This window comes from Lathyrus oleraceus, chromosome 5 (assembly GCF_024323335.1).
Source record: "Lathyrus oleraceus cultivar Zhongwan6 chromosome 5, CAAS_Psat_ZW6_1.0, whole genome shotgun sequence".
NCBI classification, from domain to species: Eukaryota; Viridiplantae; Streptophyta; class Magnoliopsida; order Fabales; family Fabaceae; genus Lathyrus; species Lathyrus oleraceus.
The window spans coordinates 494151076-494176004 of NC_066583.1; the positions used below are offsets into that span (position 1 = coordinate 494151076).

General features: G+C 35.1%; 2 protein-coding genes across 4 annotated transcripts; both read left to right on the forward strand.

The window, feature by feature from the left end:
* Positions 1-3781: 3781 nt before the first annotated feature.
* Positions 3782-5207, forward strand: LOC127085680 (biogenesis of lysosome-related organelles complex 1 subunit 2). 3 transcript variants are annotated; one of them, XR_007789252.1, is made up of 4 exons: positions 3783-3993; positions 4131-4409; positions 4530-4632; positions 5003-5207. XR_007789252.1 is itself a non-coding variant. In XM_051026176.1 (3 exons), the coding sequence occupies exons 1-2, from the start codon at positions 3829-3831 to the stop codon at positions 4401-4403; spliced, it is 438 nt and encodes a 145-aa protein (XP_050882133.1). In that variant the 5' UTR covers positions 3783-3828; the 3' UTR covers positions 4404-4409; positions 4530-5207. The 3 variants fall into 3 exon arrangements, 2 of the variants coding, with proteins under 2 accessions (XP_050882134.1, XP_050882133.1); XM_051026176.1 differs by having other exon boundaries at positions 4530-5207; XM_051026177.1 differs by lacking the exons at positions 4530-4632; positions 5003-5207 and having other exon boundaries at positions 3782-3993; positions 4131-4516.
* Positions 5208-5378: 171 nt separating this feature from the next.
* On the forward strand, positions 5379-9934 carry LOC127085679 (putative disease resistance RPP13-like protein 1). Its single transcript, XM_051026175.1, has 2 exons — positions 5379-9323; positions 9497-9934. The coding sequence occupies exon 1, from the start codon at positions 5379-5381 to the stop codon at positions 9270-9272; it is 3894 nt and encodes a 1297-aa protein (XP_050882132.1). The 3' UTR covers positions 9273-9323; positions 9497-9934.
* Positions 9935-24929: the final 14995 nt, after the last annotated feature.

The window sequence follows — 24929 nt, forward strand, 5'->3', positions numbered from 1 at the left end:
ACTTTATAAAAAATAAACAATAAAATAAGTTACTTTAGAAAAAATAAGTTACATAAGTTGCTATGTTTGCAACTGTGCCTCTATGCGATTCATCCATAATGAGCAGAGACATCTTGTCATAGTAAATATATGAAACAATGGTTGTTACAGAGGAAGAAGTGATTGTTGGTGATGAAGAAGTGAAACTTGCATGACTATTTATAATGAGAGACATGCAAAGACACACAAAAATTTGGATGCATGGATAATTGGGCTTGCATGTAGGCGCCAATTGGTTTGACTTACACATGCAATATTACAATGCAAGCGCCATATGGACTCGCACCTCCTAGGCTTGCATGCATGGTCTTCACATAGGCTGCATGTTGCATGGCTATCTCCATGCAGAATGGTTTGCGGTTTGCAAGGCGCTACATGTACTGACGCCCATGTACCAATTAGACTGGCGCTAGGGTTTGCATGCATGCCATGTCACATGGCTATTTAAGTGTCTTACCATTTCATCATACAATCAACATAAATTCATCTGCACCAAATTTTTTACTTTCCATATACACCCAAATATTACAATGTCATATGCATCTAAATATATTATCAATGTTCATTGCAACTGTGAGACATATGAGTTTGATATATACGGGTTTTGTTTTCGAAACACCGATACTATTCGACTTACGATCAAGAGAAATTCAAATTTCTTGCATTTGAAAAAATGAATTGAATCATGCATAGGATCTGGTCTTGTGTCACAAATCACGTATCAAAATCTAATTTATTTCGAGAACAATCAATGTAAATTTTACCCGCTAAAGGTACGGGACGATGAAGATGTTAAATATATGTTTGTTAGTCACGAACATTCTGGTTGCAACTATATTAAGTTATATATTACTCTTCAACCAAGTATACCGTCTCAGTAATCTCAGATAACTAATCAAGTTGAATCCGATGAACTTGATTCACAAACCCTAAGTGAAGTCGACCTAGAAGCAGAATCAGAAGTCAATGTCGTTGATGAAGAATAAGAAGAGACCGAGATACAGGTCGATCATATGTTGAACAACAACATTGAAGATGACGATCATCCAACGCCATTACCTCCAAGTCATGTCTATAATTCGCCTCAACATATGACAAACATGGATCTGCATGACGATGAAACATCCAACAATGTTTTTTATAACCCATATCCACGATCAGAGAGTGAGTTAAAAGTGTGAGACATGTTCTGCACTAAATAAGAATGTGTGCGAGCTATCAAAAAATTTCACATGAATAATTTTGCTGATTTCACTGTGAAACGCACTGATTCGAGAAGGACTGTCATCGAATGTCGTAACATTCTTTGCAAGTTTTGGTTGATTGCGTCTCACAAGAAGAGAAGCGACTCTTGTGAGATATCTTCTATAGACCCACCTTACAGTTGCATTGCAACTAATATTGTACAAGATCACGTAAATTAAGCGCTGCATTAATATGTCAAGACATTTTCCCGCTTGTTAACAAAGACCCATTAGTGATGGTGAGTATAATAATATCTCATATCCTCACAAGATATAATTATACTCCATCTTACAAGAAAGCGTTGATTGCGAGGACAAAGGTTGTTGAACGTGTATTCGACAACTGGGAGGATTCATACAAAGAATTGCCACGGTTTTTATGGGCACTTAAAACATACGAACCACGAGCTATTGAAATTATGGAGACATTGTCAGCATTTACGCCAGACGGAACTTGTGTTGCTGGAAATGGAATCTTTCACCGTCTCTTTTGGGCGTTTGAACCGTGCATCAAAGGGTTTGCATTCTGCAAACCTATTATTCAAATTGATGGAACATGCTTATACGACAATTTCAAGGGTACTTTGCTTATGGTTGTTGCAGTAGACGGAAAAATTAATGTCTTTCCCATTGCCTTTGCTCTGGTTGAAGGTGAAACCGCTGGTGGTTGAAGTTTCTTCCTTCGACATCTCAGAACACGTGTCACTCCACAAACCAATCTCTATTTGATTTCAGATAGACATGCTTCCATTGAGAGTGCTTACAATAACCATGATAACGGATGGCATGATCCTCCTTCTACCTATGTCTATTGCATTAGACATATCGCACAAAACTTCACGCGTGCAATCAAAGACAAGAACCTTCGCAAAAAAGTGGTGAATGCATGGTATGCTCTAACTCAGCCGTCATTTCAACATTACTGTGATGAAATTAGATTGTCTAATGCAGATGTAGGAAGATGGGTGGATAACAGACCAGTAGAGCAGTGGAGAATGGCATTTGACAGAGGCTGTCGATGGGGTCACATGACAACAAACCTTGTGGAATGCATGAACGACATATTCAAAGGCATTAGAAATCTATCAATAACCGCTTTGGTCAGAACAACCTATTTTAGGTTGACATCTACCTTCGCAACCAGAGGTGAAAGATAGAGTGCAATATTAATGTCGGGTAAAATATTCAGTGAGTGTTGTATGAAAGTGATGAAAGAGGAAAATATCAAAGCTAACACACACGCGATTACAATCTTTGACTGTCATAGGAAAAATTTTAGTGTACAGGAAACAATGGACCACAATGAGGGGATGTCAAATTTATCTAATGTTGTCAAACTAAATAGAAGTTGGCGTGACAATGGAAAGTTCCAGACCTTCCGTATTCCTTGCTCCCATGTCATTGCGGCATGCACACATACTCGCCAGGACGCTTATAGCCATCTATTTGATGTTTACAAGGTCATTACCGTCATGAATGTGTATAACAAAAGCTTCTCAGTGCTACCAATGAAGGAATAATGAGCTCCATATGAAGGGGACATATTTTGGCACAACGATGAGATGTGAAGAAAGAAAAAAGGACGGCCAAATAGTATGCGTATTAGAACAGAAATGGATACGACTGATAAAATGATAAGATTATGTAGTATTTGTCGTCAATACAGACACAATAAGAACAAATGTCCCAATCTAGGAGCAACATCTGCATCATAATTTAGTACCTCATTTTAATTTTTGTAATATTGAATTTTTATATATCATTATCTTTTTGTTACAACAAGGTTAACAACAAACATCACTACAAATCATTACAACATAAGCAAACTTAAAACATAACATTTTAACTGATTACAACAATCAAACTGATGTAATCTCTTTCAAACATCATTTCGCTAGCATCCTTATCAGTTTTTACTCGCACCCAACCAAATATACTATTGAGTGTCTCAATACTTCTTATTTTTTCCCCTTTTAGTATTTTTCCATCTAACCAACGAACCAGCTCTCTCTTTAGTTGATCGAAACTACAAATGTTCTAGAAGAGTATCAACATCCGAGGTTTGTCTCTCGAATAAATCATTTTTCCATAACATCGACGAACACCAAACATGTTTGCATTACGAAAAAATGAGACGTGGAAAAATGAATCACACAACACCTCTATTTATTAAAAAAATTGCACATTACACTAAGGCGTCAGATCAATTGACGCATCTTCTCAATTAGTGTACATGGACGTCAATTAGATTGACAACACCATGTGCTGTAGCCAATTCAATTGGCGTCCCCTTTTAAATTTTAAGGATAGATGTCAATTGATCTGACGCCTATGTCTTACGTTTTTTTTAAACTGTGGTAGATTAATTTTTTTTTTTAAAAACTAAGTTATTTTGTGATTTTTTTTGAAAATATGAAATATTTGAGTAAAAAATTCTAATATTTTAGTTTCACTAAATCAACAACTTAAAATAATTAAATTAAAAACATCGGGTTCTACGGAATTAATTAAAATTAATTTCTTGTAGGTGTAGAATGCCGGATGGATGATATCAAATCGTGATTGGAGATTTATGGTGTGGATCATATATGCCCCAACCATGGAAAATGTAAAGAAAGATGGAGCCCGAGATCAGAAGCATGATGAACTTGCTGAATCACTAAATGATCTCTTCAGTAGTGTCGCCACCATGATCAAATCGGAGCTTCAGGTGAAACCCCTCACGCTTTCTCCAATCCTCTCTAATATCCTACTTCTCATTAATTCTGCAGACACTTGGCGAATTGAAATGTACAATTGTTTTTATTGATCTATCTTGTTATAATTTGCAATGAATTTGTGTGTCAGGGGACTAATAATCATCTAGAGCTGGTGGAGAAAATGAATGCAAAGGTTGCCGACGAGTATAAAGGGTTTGGTGATTTGGCTTCAGGGTTAAGGGTGTTTGTGGAGCAATTGAAATGCAAAAGTGGTAGCTTTAACGAGTATGTTGAGCAGATTGATGCCATAGAAAATCAAGTGACTGAATTTGAAGCCGTGGTCTCTATGCTCGATAAATATGTGGCTCTGTTGGAATCAAAAGTCCAATCTCATTACCAAACCAAAAGTCCATCGTCCTAAATATGGGTAGGACAAATGAGAATAGTCTGCCCCATCATTCTAATTTACTTATTTTACTCTTGAACTTGTATCATTTTGCTATAGTCTATATAAAGTTTATTTGGATCCTCGAATTCCCTGTACCAGGTTTTAAAATAAAGGAATGCGACTGCGATCTTAACTGCAACAAATGGGCTTTTGTTCTAGCTAAAACCAGAACTTGATCTCAATTGAGGCTGCAATTGACCAGGTTTTTTGAAATATCAAGAATTGTGATGCAACTGCAACTATTATTGCAATCACTAATAAAACCCTAATAGAATATTTAATACGAATTGATATTTCCTACTAGAAAATTAATTCTGCATTGTCATTTAAATCTGAAAAGTTCAATTATCCTCTTGCATATCTTCTGAAGTAACCATGCATTTCTGTGAACTCTATTCACATGGCATAACATGATTGGTGGTCAAGAAATTACAATATAGATTATCATTCGATTTGGTCCATTTCCTGTCATATTATTTTCTTTTACCCCCAATCTTGCCCCTTAATCAATGTTTAAAATAAAAATGAATCGGGTTATAGGTTGGTTGATTTTGATTTATGTTGTATTGTAGTATAGAGGTGAATCAATTAGACATGGAGCAATTACCTGAAATATGGAGCAATTACACAATCTTTATTTACAGAGTATGAGCAATTACCTGATTTATGTTCTTTTGTCACTATCACCTTCACGACATTATTACATGGATAGTGCACCACTAATATCAATTATTGCTTTGCATCAATTATTGAATGGAATCTTTATATTGCTTGCCAGCTCTATACTTTTGATTTTTTTTGTTAGACAGCAGTCAAATATTATTACTATTCATTCACATGTGAATCTCTCTTTTACTATATCCACTTCCAACCGTTCAAAAAAAGAGGTTCTATCCATTCTCATACGAGAGTCTTTGCTCATTTCCTTCAAACTTTTGCTAATACAACATGGCTGCAACTGTGATAGGAACTGCTTTCCTCTCTGCAACTGTTCAGACCTTAGTTGAGAAACTTGCTTCCAAAGAGTTTCGTGATTACATCATAAACACCAAGCTCGATGACTCACTCTTGAAACAGTTAGGACAAACACTACTCACTATTCAACCTGTGCTAGATGCTGCAGAGGAGAAGCAGATCAACACTCCTTCTGTCAAACAATGGCTTGATGGCTTGAAAGATGCTCTCTACGATGCTGAAGATTTGCTCAACCATATTAGCTATGACTCCCTTCGATGCCAGATGGAGAACACGCAAGCTGCAAGCAAAACTAAACAGGTCTGGAACTTCCTTTCTTCTCCTTTTAGAAGTATCTATGGAGAGATCAATTCCCAAATGAAGATCATGTGTGAAAGCTTGCAACTTTTTGCACAACATAAGGATATCATTGGTTTGCAAACTAAAAGTGTCAGAGTTTCTCATAGAACACCTTCAAGTTCTATGGTCAATGAATCTGTCATGGTTGGTAGAAAAGAGGACAAAGAGATAGTAATGAACATGCTGCTATCAGATAATGGCACTAGCAAGATAAATATAGAGGTGGTTGCAATTTTAGGCATGGGAGGTGTCGGAAAAACAACACTTGCACAACTTGCTTACAATGATGAAAAAGTTGAACATCACTTTGATCTCAAAGCATGGGCTTGTGTATCGGAGGATTTTGATGTTTTTAGAGTAACCAAAGCTCTCCTTGAATCTGTCACTTCAAAAACATGGGAAACCAGTAATCTTGATTTTCTTCGAGTTGAGTTAAAGAAAAATTTGAGGGACAAAAGATTTTTCATTGTGTTGGATGACTTATGGAATGACAGTTATTCTGATTGGGATGAACTTGCATCTCCGTTGATATACGGAAAAAATGGAAGCAGAATGATCATCACAACACGCCACAAAAAAGTGGCAGATGTTGCACGCACATTTCCTATTTTTTCATTAGATCCTCTATCCCATGAAGACAGTTGGTTTTTACTCTCCAAACATGCATTTGGAAGTGGAGACTTTTCTGAAACTCAACGCCGAAAGCTAGAACCAATTGGCAGGAAGATTGCCCGAAAGTGTGGTGGATTGCCAATCGCTGCAAAATCACTTGGAGGACTATTGCGTTCGAAAGTAGATACTGAAGAGTGGATTGAAGTTCTGAACAACGACATATGGAACTTACAGAATGATAATATTTTGCCTGCATTGCGCTTGAGTTATCAATATCTTTCATCTCAATTGAAAAGATGTTTTTCCTATTGCTCTATTTTTCCAAAGGACTATCCACTTGATAGGAAGCAACTGGTTTTATTGTGGATGGCAGAAGGCTTCCTTGATCATTCTCAAGACAGAAAAACCATGGAAGAAGTAGGTGATGAGTTTTTTGCTGAATTGTTATCCAGATCATTGATTCAACAATTGCATGATAATTATGGAAAACAAATATTTGTCATGCATGACCTTGTTAATGATTTAGCTACTGCTGTATCTGGAAGAAGTTGTTACAGACATGAATTTGGCGCTAAGAGCTATGAAAATGTTCGTCACTTGTCATATAATAAAGAAACATACGACGTTTTCAAGAAGTTTAAGACTTTCGACAAATTCAAACGCTTGAGAAGCTTCCTTGCCATTGAATTTCGATGGGCAGAATATAATTTATCAAGAAACGTGGTCAATTATTTGCTACCCACATTTGAAAGGTTGCGTGTGTTATCGTTGTCAAAATATAGAAACATCACCACGTTACCCGTTACAGTTGGCAATTTAGTGCAGTTGCGCTATCTAGATCTCTCTCATACTGAAATCACAAGCTTGCCTGACACCATATGCAACCTCTACTACTTGCAAACCTTGATTTTATCTGAGTGCTATAAACTCACAGAATTGCCAGAATTTGTTGGTAAATTAATTAATTTGCGTCATCTTTATATTGATAGGACAAGCATAATAGAGATGCCGAAGCAAATTGCTGAACTAGAAAACCTTCAAACTCTAAATGTTTTTGTAGTAGGAAAGAAAAATATTGGTTCAAGTGTTAGAGAGATTGGGAAGTTTCCTAATCTACGGGGAGAGTTATTCATCAAGAACCTGCAAAATGTCATTGATGTCATGGAGGCAAGTGATACCAACTTGAAGAGCAAAGAACATATTGAGGTATTGACGCTACAGTGGGGCAAGGAAACTGATGACACACTTAATGAAAGAAATGTGCTTGATATGTTACAACCATCCTCAAACCTTAAGAAGTTGACCATTGACTTGTATGGTGGGACACATTTTCCTAGTTGGTTGGGAGATCCATCATTTTTTAACATGGTGTCCCTCTATATTCATGAATGTGTGAATTGCACGACACTTCCACCACTAGGGCAGCTACCTTCTCTCAAGGACTTGCGAATTGGTAGAATGACAATTTTGGATACAATTGGGCAGCAGTTCTATGGCATAGCAGCAGGAGGTTCCAATTCTTCATTCCAACCATTTCAATCCCTTGAGAATTTGTTGTTTTTGTCCATGGGAAATTGGAAGGAATGGCATCCTTTTCCAGACAACATGTCTCCTTTTCCTCGTCTAAAAACTCTGAGGTTATTAAGTTGTCCCAAATTAAAGGGACATTTACCTACTCATCTTCCTTCCATAGAAGAGATTGAAATAGATGGTTGCGACCATCTCTTGGCAGCACCACCTACTCAACATTGGCTCTCCTCAATAAAAAAGATTCATATTAAGGGAGATTCGAATTCAGAAAGCAATACTGAAAGGACCCAATACTCATTGCTCGAGAGTGATTCTCCATGTCTGCTGCAAACAATAGACATATCGAACTGTCATATGCTAAAATCTGTACCTAAAATGATTATAAACAGCACCTGTCTTCTATGCTTGGATCTCTATGGTATTAGTTCTCTCAATGCGTTTCCAACAAACGGTTTACCCACTTCTTTGCAATCACTTTGTATCGAAGAATGTGAGAATTTAACATTCCTACCTCCTGAAACGTGGAGGAATTACACATCACTTGTGACTCTTAAATTACAAACGAGCTGCAGTGCACTTACCTCCTTCCCATTGAACTGTTTTCCTATGCTCCAAGATCTTTCCATCAGGAAATGTAGGAGTTTGGAATCTATTTTTATTTCAGAAACTCTGCCTTGTAGCTCGTCAACCCTCCGATCTTTTGTTGTCAGTGATTGTGAGGCACTTAGATCACTACCTCAACGGATGGACACCCTCACCGCTCTTGAATCGATAATTCTATGCAATCTTCCAAATTTGAATTTATCATTATGTGAAGGAGCTTTCCTACCTCCGAATTTACAATCAATTACAGTTTATTCTGTGAGGATAACAAAGCCGGTAACAGAGTGGGGTCTCCAAGGCCTTACTCGTGTTCGTTCAATGGATATCAGTGGTGATGACATTGTTAAGATGTTGCTCAAGGAGCAGTTGTTGCCCATTACCCTTGTGTCTCTAGAATTCGAAAGTCTCTTTGAAATGAAATCCTTAGAAGCAAATGGACTTCGACACCTCTCCTCTCTAGAATGCCTTTACTTTATTAATTGTCCAGAGCTTGTGTCATTGTCAGAAAAAGCCTTTCCCTCCTCCCTGAAAACACTTTATTTCAGGAACTGTCCAAGACTAAACTCATTGTCAGAAAAAGTCTTTCCCTCCTCGCTGAAAACACTTTTTTTCTGCGAGTGTCCAAGACTAGAGTCATTGCCAGAAGACAGCCTCCCTACCTTTCTTGAGGAACTGACCATTTCAAGATGTCCATTGTTAGAAGAAAGGTATAAACGGAACGAATATTGGTCCAAAATTGCTCACATCTCTGTCATAAAAATAAATGAGCAACTCACAATATGAGCCATGACCATTGAGAAGCCAAGAGAATGAAGAATTCCCATCATGTTTCAGGTATGAATGTTACTTCTTGTTTGTTTTATGTAAAATTATTATTATTTAGTTATAAGGTGTATACTTGTGCTCATTAATATTGTCAAGTTCCACAGTAATCAAATCAGATTTTTAATTCATCATGCAATGATTTTTAATCAAATAGATCCTTAATATTTCTGACTCTGACTCAGGTTTGAATTCCAGTGCTAATTGCTCAATGAGTTTGGAAAAACATGAAGTGATGAAGAAGATAAGTCTACATTTGGTTGAGAATGACACCTATGGTGATTCTTCTTCTTGAAGGAGAGTTTTGCAATAATTTGTGGTTAGAACAGAAAGATGCTATAGACTTTTTTGCGTGGTTTGTTTGTTTACTTGTCTAGAAAAATGATCTTTTAATTTTATATACTATATTCTTTGTGATAAATATATCTAGTCGGTATTATTGAACATCAACTCTTTTAATTATATAGTTATAGCGTGAAATTTTTATTTAAACAGTCAACGTTAAATCAAAAATACAAATTAAGTTCAAGTACATCCATTTGATTGAGCTTGATCGCTGTATAGTAGATTTGTTGTAATTCTTTTCTCCATTATGCAATGCAAGCTATCTTTCTCGACATCAATTATGTTGTTGTTTTAGTTTTCACATGGTATCATTGACCCGTGGCTCTGCAGGATGCATAATCTTCACAAATCTCACCTTATTCTTTCTTTACTTCATTGATTGTCGTCTTCTTTCTTTCTTCTCTGCAATTATGTCAGTTGAGAGTTCCTCGAGCACCATTAATGGTCATATTCCATCACTTCAACGTAATATGAATTTCAATACCAACAAATGTTATCAAAATGATATCCTTAATCCATACTTCATGCATCCTAATGAGAATTCAGTTATTGTGTTAGTTACTCCATTGTTGAATGATGTAAACTATCATTCATGGTCCATATCCATGACGACGACTTTACGTTCCAAGAACAAGCTCGACTTCATCAATGGGACTTTGTCAAGACCACTAGATAAAGACCGTGACTTCCTTGCTTGGGATCGATGTAACACGATGATCATGTCATGGTTGAATAATTCAGTGGAAACTGTAATATCTCAAAGTTTCTTATGGATGGAAATTGCTTAAGCATATGGAAGGAATTAAAAGATAGATTTTATGATGGTGATATTCAGAATTCCAGATATTCAGGAAGAGATTTGTACTCTAAAGCAATGTCATTGTTTTATCTTTTCTTATTACACAAAATTAATGTTGTTGTGGCAAGAATTGGACAATTTTCGTCCCATCCCTGCTCGTGATTGTGATAACTCATGTTTACCAATTGATAAGATTCATAGTTACAAGGATTCTTATCAAGTCTTCATATTCTTGAAAGGATTGAATGACCAATATTCAGCTGTTAGATCTCAAATCGTGTTGGTGGATCCTCTTTCCAACATTAGCAATGTTTATTCTTTACTTGTTCAACAAGAAAGACAAATTGTTTCTCCCATTGATGAATCCAAACTTTTGGGTTTTTCTACTGGTCGATTCTAAGGCTGAGGTTCTTCTTTTCGTGACAGAGGTGGTAAATCCTTCAATGGTTAAGGCAGAGGTACTTGAGTATGTACACATTGTGGTATAACTAATCATACCATTGATACATGTTTCAATAAACATGTATATCCTCCTCATTAGAAACAACAAGGACCGATAAATAATGTATCTCATTGATGATGAGGTTCCTCCAGGAAATTTTGAAGAGCAATTTCATCATCAGGATTCAGGTTTCTTAGGCTTTACTCCAGGCCGACACAAAGCTATGTTGGTCTTACTTAAATCTTCAAACCTCAATAATGACAGTGTTAACCACCTCACCACACACTCAAAGTCAAATACAAGTATTATATGCACTATTCCTATCAATGTTTCACCTGAATCCTTCATACTTGATAAATGTGCCATTAATCATGCGTGTTTCTCTTAGAAAAATTTCTCTTGTTTGAAAAAAATCTCCCCTATAACAGTCAAACTTCTCAATGGATCCATGGTCACCACTGATTATGCAGGAACTATTTTCTTTGATAACACATTCATTCTAACCAATGTCTTATACATGCCCCAGTTTTCTTTCAATCTTATTTATGTCCTTAAGCTAACTCATTGTCTAGATTGCCAACTCATTTTTAACAATTATACTTGTTTAATACAAAACTCATACTCAAAGAAGATGATTGGTGCAACTGACTTGAAACGTGGATTGTTCATTCTTAATCATCCTTAAGTTGCAGTCTTAAACACACTCTCGTGCATCTCTGATTCATATATCAACATTTTACATTTGAAGCACAATTCTTGTAACATTTGAAATTTGATATTTGGCCATCCTTCTTATGACAAATTAATTGAAATAAAGAAATAATTTCCTTTTGTCCAAATCATGCTGTCAAATTTACCCTGTGATGTTTATTTTTATGCCAAGCAAACGAGACTACCTTTTCCTAACAACACTCATAAATATCTTACATGGATTTTCCTCATTATGTGTAAATCAGAAACTCAAAGCCTCATTAAATCTTTTATCTCTATGATTCACACTTAATTTAATATCAAAATCAAGTGCCTTAGGTCAAATAATGATAGTGAGTTCATCCTTAAATGTTTCTATAAGGAAACTGGTATTGTACATCAAACCTCATGTATTGGTACCCCTCAACAAAATGGCATAGTTGAGAGAAAACATCAACATATACTAGGTATTACTAGAGATCTCTCATTTCAAGCTCAACTCCCTAAACGTTTCTGGTCCTATGCATTTTGTCATGTCATTCATATTATTAATAGATTGCCCACACCTTTCTTTCACAATAAGTCATCGTTTCAAATTTTGCATCAATGCTTACCTGATATTAAACTACTTAAAGTGTTTGGATCTATTTGTTTTGCTTCTACCCTACAAGCCAATATGAGGAAGTTGAATTCTAGGTCCAAGAAATGTTTGTATCTAGGTCTGCAAGTTGGTGTTAAAGGACACATTTTATTTGATCTACAATCAAAAGATTTTTTTTATCTAGAGATGTTATTTTCTTTTAGTCCATTTTTCCTTACAAGCTACTTAATGCTACCTCTTCTAACAATCATTCATCATATCATGTTACTCCTCCTCAAACTGATTGTTTTGATTTCCCTTACATTCATGACTTTGAACCGCAACTTACACCTGCTACTCCTCATACTGAGCTTTCAACTCCACTTACACCTGATACTCTTCATACTTAGGGATGGGAATATGTCATGCCAACTAACAGGGGCCTACGACCTAACCTACACAGACTTGGGCTAAGCCATTTTTTTAAAATAGAAAAGATCTAGGCTTCTTTATAAGCCGATTTAGCTAAAAAGGTTAGTCCATGGGCAATTAAAAAAAAAGCATTTTAAGCCCATTAGAACGGACTATTTAAAAAAATTAATAACTTTTTTATTATAATTATTTTTTGTTTTGTACTTTGAATTAAAATATGAAAATAAGACTTAGTTTTTTTTTTCCAGAACTTATGAAAATAAGTTGAAAAAACCTTATGAACAATGTCATAAGTTTTTTTCTTAAGGTTTTTTTGATAAGTTCTCTCAAACAAATAGTATCACAAAACTTATATAAATCAGTAACCTCAAATTTGTCAATAAAAACAAATATTTAGTCTCATTGATTTTTTAATTCATTATCTATTTAATTTTAGTTGACTTTCTTAGTTACAAATGTTAAATGAAATAAACTTTTAAGTAGGCTAGCAGGCCAATCAGATCTTCAAAAAGGTCAGACTTTGGTCTAAAAATAAGCCTATGATAGGCTACAAACCAGTCTTAGGCTTTAAATTTTTTAGAAGGCCAGACTCAGGCTTGACAAAGCCTAGCTCAACCCAGCCTATTCCTACCCCTACTCATACTGAACCTTCAAATCCATCTGTGGTCCATTCTCCCAATACTCAATCTGACTTTATTCCTTCAACTTCGTCAAAACCTTCAGCTGTTAACTTCCCTTCTACCAATGATGATCTTCAACCTAGAAGATCCACCAGAATTACTAAAACTCCTTCATTTTTACAAGATTATCATTGTAATTTGATTGAGAATACAATTCAGTCTCTTAATTCAGTTTATGCATCAACTTCTTCTTCAAGTAAGTATCCACTATCCTCTTTCATCTCTTACCATAATGTCCCTACTAATGATACCAAATACATTTTCAATTTGTCACCTATTTATGAACCTCATCCCTATGAAGAGGCCATTTGTGATGCAAATTGGACTCATGCTATTCAAATTGAACTGGCTGCACTGATGAAAACTAACACTTGAAAACTAGTTACCCTAGCTGATCATACGAAAGCTATTGGATGTATGTGGGTGTTTAAATTCAATTTATATGCTAATGGTTGTGTAGATAGATATAAGGCAAGGTTAGTTGCCAATGGCTTCACTCAAACTAAAGGACTTAACTATTTAGACACCTTCAGTCCAGTTGTCAAGATGACAACCATCAGGGTTTTCATGGCCATTGCAGCAGCTAAAAAATGGCCTTTGTTTTAACTTGATGTCAATACAACATTCTTACATGGGGATCTTAATAAAGAGATCTATATACAACCTCTTCCTGGTCTTGAGCTACCTCATCCTAACTTACTATGTAAGCTTCGAATATATCTTTATGGCTTCAAACAAGCACGTAGGCAATGGAATACAAAGCTCACTACAACTCTGTTATACTCAGGATACATTCAATCAAAATTTGATTATTTATTTTATACTAAGTCCAATGGCACCTTATTCACAGCGATCCTTGTATATATAGATGATTTGGTCTTATGGGGGCTGATGTTGATGATATTACCAACATTAAGACCCTCTAAAATGACAAATTTAGCATCAAGGATCTAGTAGTTCTCAAATATTTTCTAGGATTCGAAGTGAGCATATCAAATGAAGGCATCACATTATGTCAAAGAAAGTATACACTTGATCTCCTACAAGAAACTGACTTAGGTGGAGTGAAACCTTGAAATAATCCTATGCATCCCCATATACAATTGCACAAAGACTCTGGTAACTCACTATTTAATCCAACAACCTATAGAAGATTAATTTGGAGACTTTTGTGTTTGACACACTCCAAGCTATATATTTCTTATGTTGTAAGCATACTTAGCCAATTCTTAAGTGCACCAACTGATGAGAATATGCTAGCAGATCTGCATGTTTTGAAATATCTCAAAGTTAGGCCATCTAATGGTTTTTTCTTCAGTTCATCATCAACAACAAAACTTAAAGGATTCTCTAATTCTGATTGGGGAGCATGTATCGATACTAGAAGATCTACAACTGATTTTTGTTTATTCCTTGGAACCTTTTTAATTAGTTGTAAAAACAATAAGCATTTTTTATTTCTAGATCATTATCAGAGGTTGAGTTTAGAGCACTGGCTTAAGCCACATGTTAGGGACAATGGATCTTATACCTACTACAATATTTTCACATCAATCATCCTTCTCCTTTTGTGATTTACCGTGGCAACAAGTCAGCTCTTCATATAGCTGCAAATTTGGTTTTTCTTGAGAGAATTAAGCATAATTAATTTCCATATGGTGAGAGACAAGGTACAAGAAATATTTCTTCATTTTCTTTCTATTGCATCAAAAGACCAAGTGGGTGACATCATGACAAAGTCACTGCATGTAGAGCCATTCAACAACCTCAAAGAAAGCTAGGAATGATGAATGTATTCTCTAGCTTGAGGGGGGTGTTAAGCATGAAGATTAAAAGTAGTTGGTACAGTTACTTGCTCAATAAGCCAACTTAACCATTGATATAATCTTTAGCTTAACTTCTCAGTAACTAATTTACATTAGGTTATTATAGGTTGTTGAGAGTTAGTTAGTGATAATAACTAACTATATATGATATAAGTATGGCGAGCTTGATCTCGTATAGTAGATTTCTTGTAACTATTTTCTCCATTATGTAATGCAAGTTATCTTTCTCAACTTCAATGGTGTTCTTGTTTTGGTTATACAATTTTTGGCAATTATGGTCTACTGCCTCTATATTTTGCTAGGAATATAATTATTAAGTTGGATCCGACGGAATTGTATTTTTCTAAGAATATAAATATTTAGACGAAATAATTTTAGTACCCGAGTCCTTCCAAAACACGATCTTAAAACCTTGGAATCCATTGAATCTTTAAAACTAGGTGTCTTAAAATTTTTACTTTTAACTTGAACATTTATTAATTGCATTTAATAACTCAACTGATAATCATTATTCGTGAAAACAATCTCAAGGAAACTACAGTTAATAATCACTCTTCATGAAAACAATCTCATGGAATTAAGTCACTTTTTGATACTAATCCTAAAAGGCACGACTCTTGGATAACCACTTTAGACAAAGTTCATAGTCGCTTATCAAGTTGGAAAAGCGAGTTTTTTCTTATGGAGGTCTTATCATTCTTTTTAATGCAGTTCTTTATTCCATTTCATTGTATTTATTCTCCTTTTAAAAATCCTCCAAGGTGGTGATATTCGAGTTAATCAAAATGCAGAGAGCCTTTCTATGGAAATGAGTGTTGGAACAAGTTTGGTTCTATGATTATCCTTGAGTTTTGATGATAACAAAGTGTTGAGAATAATTTTGTACTCTAACTATTTTGTTGAGTGTGCAAAAAATAGAAAACAGATTCTAACTCTGAAGACGTCCAGACTATGAACCAAAGGATAAACTTCAAATCGTATTTACAAAGAATTTAACTATGATTTGTCAAGTCAACTCTGGTGTGTCAAGTCAACATTTTTGAATAGAAACCATCCATATAGACTCTGATAAATGTTATGACTACCAACTTCTGAAATTCTCAGAACCCCGTTCTCCTAAGATTTTAAAAGTCTCACCAAGTTCTGAAGACAAATTTTGAACTCTACTCAAGCTTCATCAACATGTATAAGAAGCCTCTGACTAGAAGAGTTGAACCCAAATACAAACGAATGATTGATGTGACAAAAATACAAAAGCAAATTTATTTTCTATGTAAAGTATTGTACTATGTCCCAAAGAAGTTTCTCACGTCCCATCATCCTCACAAACTCTCTGCTGCAAGTGCCACTCTGATGTTGAAATATGAAGTGACTTGCATACCGTTGGAACAAAATTGTTCGCATACCTTGGCTTTTGATGATAACAAAGTACTTAAAGAACAATTGGATATACTAACATATGTTCAAGTATGCATGATCATAAGTTTAAAACTGAACTCAAAACTGACCCTGATGAAAGCATATGTAGAGAAGTTGAATATCTCAGATTCTGATGGATCAGAATCTGATGACTCTTAAAAAGCATAAAATGAACTCTAAACATCAAAAAGCAAGATTCAAAATGGAAGATTCAAAAATCGTGATTCTTCATCGAAACCCATAAAATCAAAATGCATAAGTTGAACCCATAAACTCAAAAGGCATAAAATGAACCCTAAACGCACCATAGAAGCATCAATGGATGCATTTTGTTCATCAAATATCTCACTGCAAGCTCGATATTACCTTAAATGCATCTTCATTTGTCCGATCATCACCAATATATATATAGGAAGCACGTCGTCATAATTATTAAGTCGTAAAAACAATATTTCTGATGTTACTTAAGACATAAAACAAAGAACTCTAACCCATATACTAAAGAAACAAAAAATGAACTCATAAAGTAACTCGAGTAAAAATGTGACGGATTTTCCCTTATCCCAAATAATCGTAAGTCAGACCTCTAAAACCTACACAAGACAAAACAAATAACCTTTAGTAGAACTCTGGTAATTGATTGTCCTAGAGCAGTAAAAAAAGTTGGCTTTTACCTTGCGACCATGAGTTAACCACAAACATAAAAGAAAGATCTCTGTAAATCTTTATAAATCCAATATATATCATAACCCAAAATCTACCTTTAAAAACTTTGATTCATAGATCTTTGTAAATCATGTCAGAACCTTGTAGTCTTTGTTGAATAAAAGGAAGAGAGAAGAAAGAAGAAGAGGAAGAGAGAGGCAGTGGAAGAGAGAAGGAAAAAGAAGAGGAAGAGAGAGGCAACAGACGAGAGAAGAAAGAAGAAGAGGAAGAGAGAGGTAGAAGAATAGAGAAGAAAGCATAATAGGAAGAAAGAGGTAACGAAAGGGAGAAGAAAGAAGAAAAGAAAGAGAGAGAACATGAACTGGCATATTTTGGGGGGAAAGCAGAAGAAAATTTTGAATTGGAATTGTCATTAGAAAAAGAGAAAAGAGGAAAAGAATTTACAATTGAATCATGTGACATCATCTACTGATCTAAACCTAGCAAGCAAATGCATAATACAATAAACACATAGTTGGGATTAAACAATGTCACATCATTAGTTGCAAAAAATAATTTTTGGACCAAAATTCTCCTCATTTTGGTGAGGTGGCAGATTTAGAGGAGATGTCAAATGATATTTTTCCACAACATCTTCTTTTCATATTTTATAGATGTGATGTACTTATGAATAATGTATGTGAAGAATTTAATAATACAATATTAGTGGTCAAGGATAAACCAATTTTAACCATGTGTGAATGGATAAGAAACTACATCATGAAAAGGAATGCTAACTTAATACAAAGAGTTTATAGGTGGTAACATAGGATAATGCCTAGACTTGGACTTAGGTTAGATAAGGAATTAGAACATGTTGGTAATTGGATTCCAAATTGATCTGGTGAAATAATATTGCAAGTTCAACATGTTCATACCAGACATAGTTTCATTGTGGACACTTCAAAAATAACATGCACTTGTAGTTTCTGAGTATTAGTAGTCATACCTTGTAGACATGCAGTATGTGCATTAGGTTTTAGAAACCAATGCCCCAAAGAATTTATGGATGATTACTACTCCAAGGAAACCTATGTGACATGTTTTATAATGTAAGTCCAATTAATGGACAAGACATGTGGCCATAAGTTAAAATTGAAGAGATGTTATCTCCAGTATACAAAAGAGGACCTAGAAGGCTAAAGAAATTGAGGAGGAGGAGGAGGGAACCTAATGAAGACCCTAACAAGAGAAGGACATAAACAAGTTATTATTTCACAAAATGTGGTATCAATAACCATAATGCAAGAAGTTGTACTATTCTTGTGGTTGACCCTGAAGCTCAAAAAAGAAAGGTATTTCATTATGTCCATACCTTGAAAACTCTATTGGTGTTAATTCCATTGATGTCATATTAATTCTCTAATTTTTATGTGTAGAGAAAATCAAAGAAAAGTGCAATAGGAGTTGCATAGGGTAATACAACCCAAGAACAACCTCGACCTAGTGATTCTGGAGCTGCAAGCCAAAAGAAATAACAACCTTTTGAATCTCAAATTAAAGTTGGTCCTGAATTTGAAATGCTTGCTGCAAATCTTGCAGCAACATTTAAGAATGGGTAAGACAAAATTGAATAACTTTAATAAATTCAGGAAAATAATACTGGGATGTGGCTCTCATCAAATAACAATACTCTTGATTGCTTCTAAATAGGATCACTATTTTTTCTACTTTGAAAAGAATGTAATTGAACAAGAATTGTCGCTTCCATGTATTCAGAACCGAATTTGACTCTCTAATTTATACCGTCCACTGTCACGTGTGATCGGTGCTTAATGCGTTAAAGTAGTAAATCCTATTTTAAGAAATCAGACTCTTTACTCGGTTGAAAAGTAATTTTTATTGGAAAATTTAACTTAAAAGGGTCTCAGGCTTTCGCTTTGGCAACCGGATTCTAAACCTACAAACATGTCCGCAAATAGTTTTAAAACATCCTTATATAAATATTAGACTTTCCTAGTTAATTAACAAAGTGCTTTCGCGATATTCATTAATAAAAAACAAACCAATCTTATGCTTTAATATCAGACGACTTTCGATCTTACCCGATGTTTTCACGACTCTACTTTTGCAGTGACTGATTAAATTAAGTTCAGAAAGATTGTATTAAAATCAAACCAACTCACAATCAAAATCCTAAAGAAGCAACAGTTGGAGTACCGTCAAGTGACGGTTCTCACATGCCAGCATTAATAAGTTATTTGGACATGCTTATGACAAACATGAAAATATAAGTTTGAAGCTTAGAGCTAGACATTGCGGAAAAGTAGTTTAAAGCAATACAATGCGATAAATAAGACTTGTAAATAAGAGAAGTAGTGTGAGGCAAGTTAAATAAAGTGCGAGCAAATAAATAAAGCGGTAATAAAATACGAAATATGATAAAAACCTGCTCTAAACAGAGGCTTGAATTTAATACAAAGTAAATTGTTGAAGACTTGTAAAGGAATGTAAATGGCGGAAAAATTAAAATGAGGGAAAATAAAATGCTCCAAACTTCGTACAAACTCAATACTCTCTGGTGTTATAACCCCTCGATGTGACGAGTTATAACTTTGGTCGGTGATTTTCGTGCTCATGATTGTGCTAAGCTTGGATGATTTGAAAAATGAAGTTTGAAGCCTATTTATAATGTTCCTAAAACCTAAAATGTCATGTGAAGCTTTCTCATTTTGTGGGAGGAAAAATAGTGGAACATGGGAAGAATGGAAGACCAAGTGAGTCCATTTTCTAACCGTCTGCCTTTCACAAAGGATTGTGAACGCCATGTCAAGGTGACGAACGCCATCTTCCTAACGTGTGGAAGAGTGAGTCAATCGACCCGTTGGTGAGTGGGACATGTCATTTCTAATATGGCCTTCCCCATAGGAAACGCCATGTAGGTCGCCTTGTGTGCAATTTCCATTTTTTTTATTGTTTTGCATCTGAATTGTTTACTTTCTTTGCATATGGTCCCAATATCGTTAAATACATGAAATATAGACAAAGAACCCATATGACACTGGAAATAGAGATAAAACAATAATAGAACATGTACAAAACGAGTCAAAATAATGGTGTAATTTGGTGTTATCAATTAGGTTCTTGAGCTTAGTCTGGTATAAAAGCTTAGTCGATTTGAGATCAACCCGGTAAAAAATATTGGTTCGATTCATGGTAAGCCCGATATAAAACTTCAGTTCGATTATGAGGATAGTCAACTCAAAATTCCATCTTGGTTCAAGATAAGTCTGTACAAAATCTTTGTTTGGCTAAGGGATTAACTGCTCGAAGCTTTATTCATTGTTTGCCGTGAAGACTAACTGCTTCATTCTATTGCTCATTGTTTAGTTGACAATAAACCTAATATTTCATTTTTCGTGTATAAGAGAGTTTATGGGGTTAACCTTCTAAAATATCTCAAGCATTATTGGATACTCTCAAGATCAATTCTTTGGAAGAGGAATAGGTTGCTTCTTTAAGATCAAACATTTACAAATCTCTGGTATTATCTTTATTCCTTTTTTTACTTCCCGTTTTTTTTATCTTGATTTTTTATTGCATATCCAAACGTTTTTTTAGAAAATGTTTTTAAACTCTAATTTAAAAAATAAATTTATTTTAAACCATTATTTTCCAAAACCCCATAATTCACCATTGTCTTGTGTGTGGAATCACATTGTGAGATTTTGAAAAGTTACTAATGTAATTCCCCACAAAGGGTCAAAAAAATTGTTCCATGAGGAGCTAAAACTCCAAAACTTACCCTTATTAACAACAAATCTTTTTCTCAAGATGTGAAATATAGGGATAAATTATGTTTCCTCATGATTATCAATAGCCTAATAGATTTCACTATTCCAACTTGTCACATATTTGAAACTATGGACAACAACGACAACACACCTCAATTTGTCCTTCAATTGATGGTAGAATATGATGACATCTTTGAGGAGCCTAAACTTCTGCCACCTTCGTGACCTTATATGTATTCCAGCCTGCAAAAGAATATTATAGATAAATTGGTGGATGATATTCTAGATCAAGGAATTATGCAACACACCATTATTCTAATTGCATCACCAATTATCCTTGTGTAAAAGAAGAATGGCTCATGGAGGCTTTGTGTTGATTATAAAAGGTTGAATAACAAAAAAAGGATAAATTTATTATCCCTCTCATTAAAGACTTAATGGATGAATTGGTAGGGTCTCGAACTTTTTTTAAGCTTAACATGCGCTCTGATTATCACCAATTGGGAATGGCAGTGGGTGAAGAGCACAAAACAACTTTTAAAACACATACTGGTCATTTTGAATACTTAGTGATGCCCTTTGGGTTATCTAACTCCCCACCATCCTTTCAAGCTCTTATGAATCATATTTTAAAGCCACTAATTTTTAAATTTGTCATCATTTTTTTTATGATTTATTAGTCTAGAACCACTCTTTACAAGAGCATGAGGAACACTTGACCTTGGGGTTCCAAACCATCAAAGACAAACATTTGTTTATAAACAGCTCCAAATGTCACTTGCCAACTTCTAAAATAGAATACTTAGGGAATTTCATCACTAAGGAAGGCATATCTACTGACCTTGCAAAGATTTATGTTGTTAGTAATTGACCGTTTCCTAAAAACCTTAATATTTTGAGAGATTTATTGGGACCCGCAAGTTACTACCATAGATTTCTCAAGGATTTTGGAAAAATAGCTCAACTCCTGACTGATATGTTTAAGAGAGACAACTTTTCCACCCTTAAACATGCTTTGATTTCTTCCCATGTTCTATCACTTCTTGATTTTTCAAAAAAAACTGTGGTTGAATCTAATGCTTATAGGAAGGGTATATGAGTTGCACTAATGCAAGATAAGCACCCAATGGCCTATCAGTAAGTCATTAGGACAAAAATATCAGGCTTTAGTTATATATGAGAGGGAACTATTGGCAATAATGTTTGTTGTGCAGAAATGGGGATCATACTTGTCACATGCACCATTTATCATCCAAAAAGACCAAAAAATGCATTTAGCATATCCTTGAGAAAAAGTAAAATACAATCTTTCAAATAACTTGGATGGAAAAACTTATGGGCTTTGAATTTTAGATTCAATATGAGGAAAGGTCCAAAAACTTAGATGTGCATGTCTTGTCTTGAAACAGTTGGGGTGAACTACTTGTTTTACTTCTCACAATGTTATTAATGATTTGATTACATTTATCAAGTCCTCTTGAGATATTGATCCCACCTTGCCGAAAATTATTGCTGACCTGCAACAGAACCCCTCAACACGCCTAAAATTTACATGGATTCGTGAGGAACTTCGGAGAAAAGGAAAGTTTCTCATTGCTGCATAATAAGACATCAAGGATACCATTATGAAATGGCTGCACGACTCAGTCATATGGGTCCATTTTGGGCATGACGTAACTCTTTCTAGTGTCATATCATTATTCTTTTGGAAGGGTATGAACAAAGACATCCAACATTATGTGATAAATTGTTAAATCTACTTCACATGTAAAATTGATCAAGTTGTGACACCAGGATTATTACAGCCAATGTCAATTCCAACTATGGTATGAAGCGACATTAATAGGCTACCAAATACTGTTACTAGTGACAGAGATCCAACCTTCTTAAGCAATATTTGGAATGAGTTCTTCAAACTCCAAGGGGTATCTTTGAGCAAATCCATTGCTTACATCCATAATTCACATGGTCAAACCGAAAATGTGAACAAATGCATATAAATATACCTCAAGTGCATGTGTTCATATAAGGCTAAATAGTGGTCTAAATGGATCTCCCTTGCAGAGTGGTGGTACAACACCAACTGCAACCCTTTCACAAAAACAACTCCCTTTGAGTCTATATACGACCTACCCCTCCCTTATACTTCCCTTATTTACCCGAGGAATCGAATGTCACTAATGTGGATAAATCAGCTACAACAAGATAAGCAACTATCAAACTCATGTAGTTCACCTTTGAAAATCACAAAATATAATTACACAATAGGCTAACAAAAGAGATATGACACATCCTTCAAAATTTGTGATTAGGCTTTTCTGAAACTTCAACCATATAGATAATCTACCACGGGGATATCAAACACCATAAATTATCACCTAAATTTTTTGGGCACATTCTAGTGGTGAATAGAGTTGGACCAATAGCTTATGAGTTACAATTGCCCCATTCTGCTGAAATTAAATGTCTTTCATGATCCCTCTGCCTACTACCAACAATCTCTCCTTTGCTGACAGAGAACCAAAACAATTTTTTTCTAGAAAAATGGTCAATAGGGAACGTTTAGATGCCACCAAGGTCCTTGTTCAGTGGAAGGATACACCTCATAAACTTGCCAAATGAGAGTTTTATTATGACATGTTGAAGAAGTTTCCTAGCGTCCACCCTTGAGATCAAGGGTGTTTTAAAGGGTAAGATATTGTGACAACACATTCTACCCTAAAATAAAGTTTTAATTTTTTTTATCATCTAGCTAAATTCTAGAAACTGTCAACTTAAGTTTTGTTTGGGAGTTTGGAGGAGGGGGAATGAAATGGCTTTGAAAAATGTCTTTTTAAAAACATATAGAGAAATCTTTAATATTTTTAAATAAAAGGATTTTGTATAGAATGATAAAAGAGTGCTTGTCATTAATTTTTTCTTTGTAATACTATAACAACCAAAATTATATTGGAACAATTTGTCTAAGCCCTCCAAAATCTTCAAACCCCTCATCGAATATAATTTTTTAGTTTCCCCAAATTAGAAGGATTTTGGTTTTTAAATAAAAATAAATCAACCAAAACCCTCCCCACCAAAATCATTCTATTCTTTTCACTCAGTCCTTCCCTTTTTTTTAAGGTCCCTTACCCTCCAAACTCTTAAACAAAGTCTTAGGATTCCCTGACATAAGATCCTTTTTACTATACAAATAATGAAGGTTAATGTTTGTACTATCATTATCTATTTAGGCCCTAGTAGTATTAATTTTCAATTCAAAAATATTCTCATATATTTCTCTATTTATCTCATATGTTCTTATCAACGAGTTATGTTCTAAACCTATAACTCATGTTCGAGCAAGGGTTGTGGTGTTATATTTGCAAATATCCCTGCCTAGGGCTGCATCTTAGGGCCACCTTAGGAAAGGAGAAACGACACAAGGCGTCCCGAAAGGAGGTACCGCCTCACCCATACGCTTTCCTCGCCCATAGGAAGTAGAAATGTGTGATAAGACGTCTCTTGGATAACGAGAAAGTCAAGATAGTTACTAACCCACATATTCCTTGGAAATAGGAATTCAATAGTCCACCCTTTGACTAGGCAGAAAATGACTATTTCCAAGAGGCTCTGAGAACCAGGAATCCCTATAAATACCTCATCCCTCAAAGGGAAGTAGATCAAGTCATATTCACTAAATACCATTCAATACTTCTCTAAGGGAATTTTCCTCCCAGTAGCCTTAACACCGGTAACTTAAATCTCCCACCTGCAACCTAGAAGCTCCGACCGCAAATACGACCTTTCACCTTACATGAGTTGGTTACTTAAACAACCTAAAAAACCACCACACATGGCTACTTGTCATTGTGAGCTAACCAACGACCATTCATGTAATATACTTACTAGGGCCTCTGAGTCTCCTTGCCCTTGCAGGGGGAACACACACGCCCTGTACTTTTTTGGATAGTACAGTGACGCCAACCG

Bases quoted from the DNA above. Each gene is read 5' to 3' on its own strand.
- LOC127085679 (XM_051026175.1), top strand. From the start codon at position 5,379: ATGGCTGCAACTGTGATAGGAACTGCTTTCCTCTCTGCAACTGTTCAG.
- LOC127085680 (XM_051026177.1), top strand. From the start codon at position 3,829: ATGATATCAAATCGTGATTGGAGATTTATGGTGTGGATCATATATGCC. The intron at 3,994-4,130 runs GTGAAACCCCTC...TTTGTGTGTCAG, and splicing joins TGATCAAATCGGAGCTTCAG to GGGACTAATAATCATCTAGA.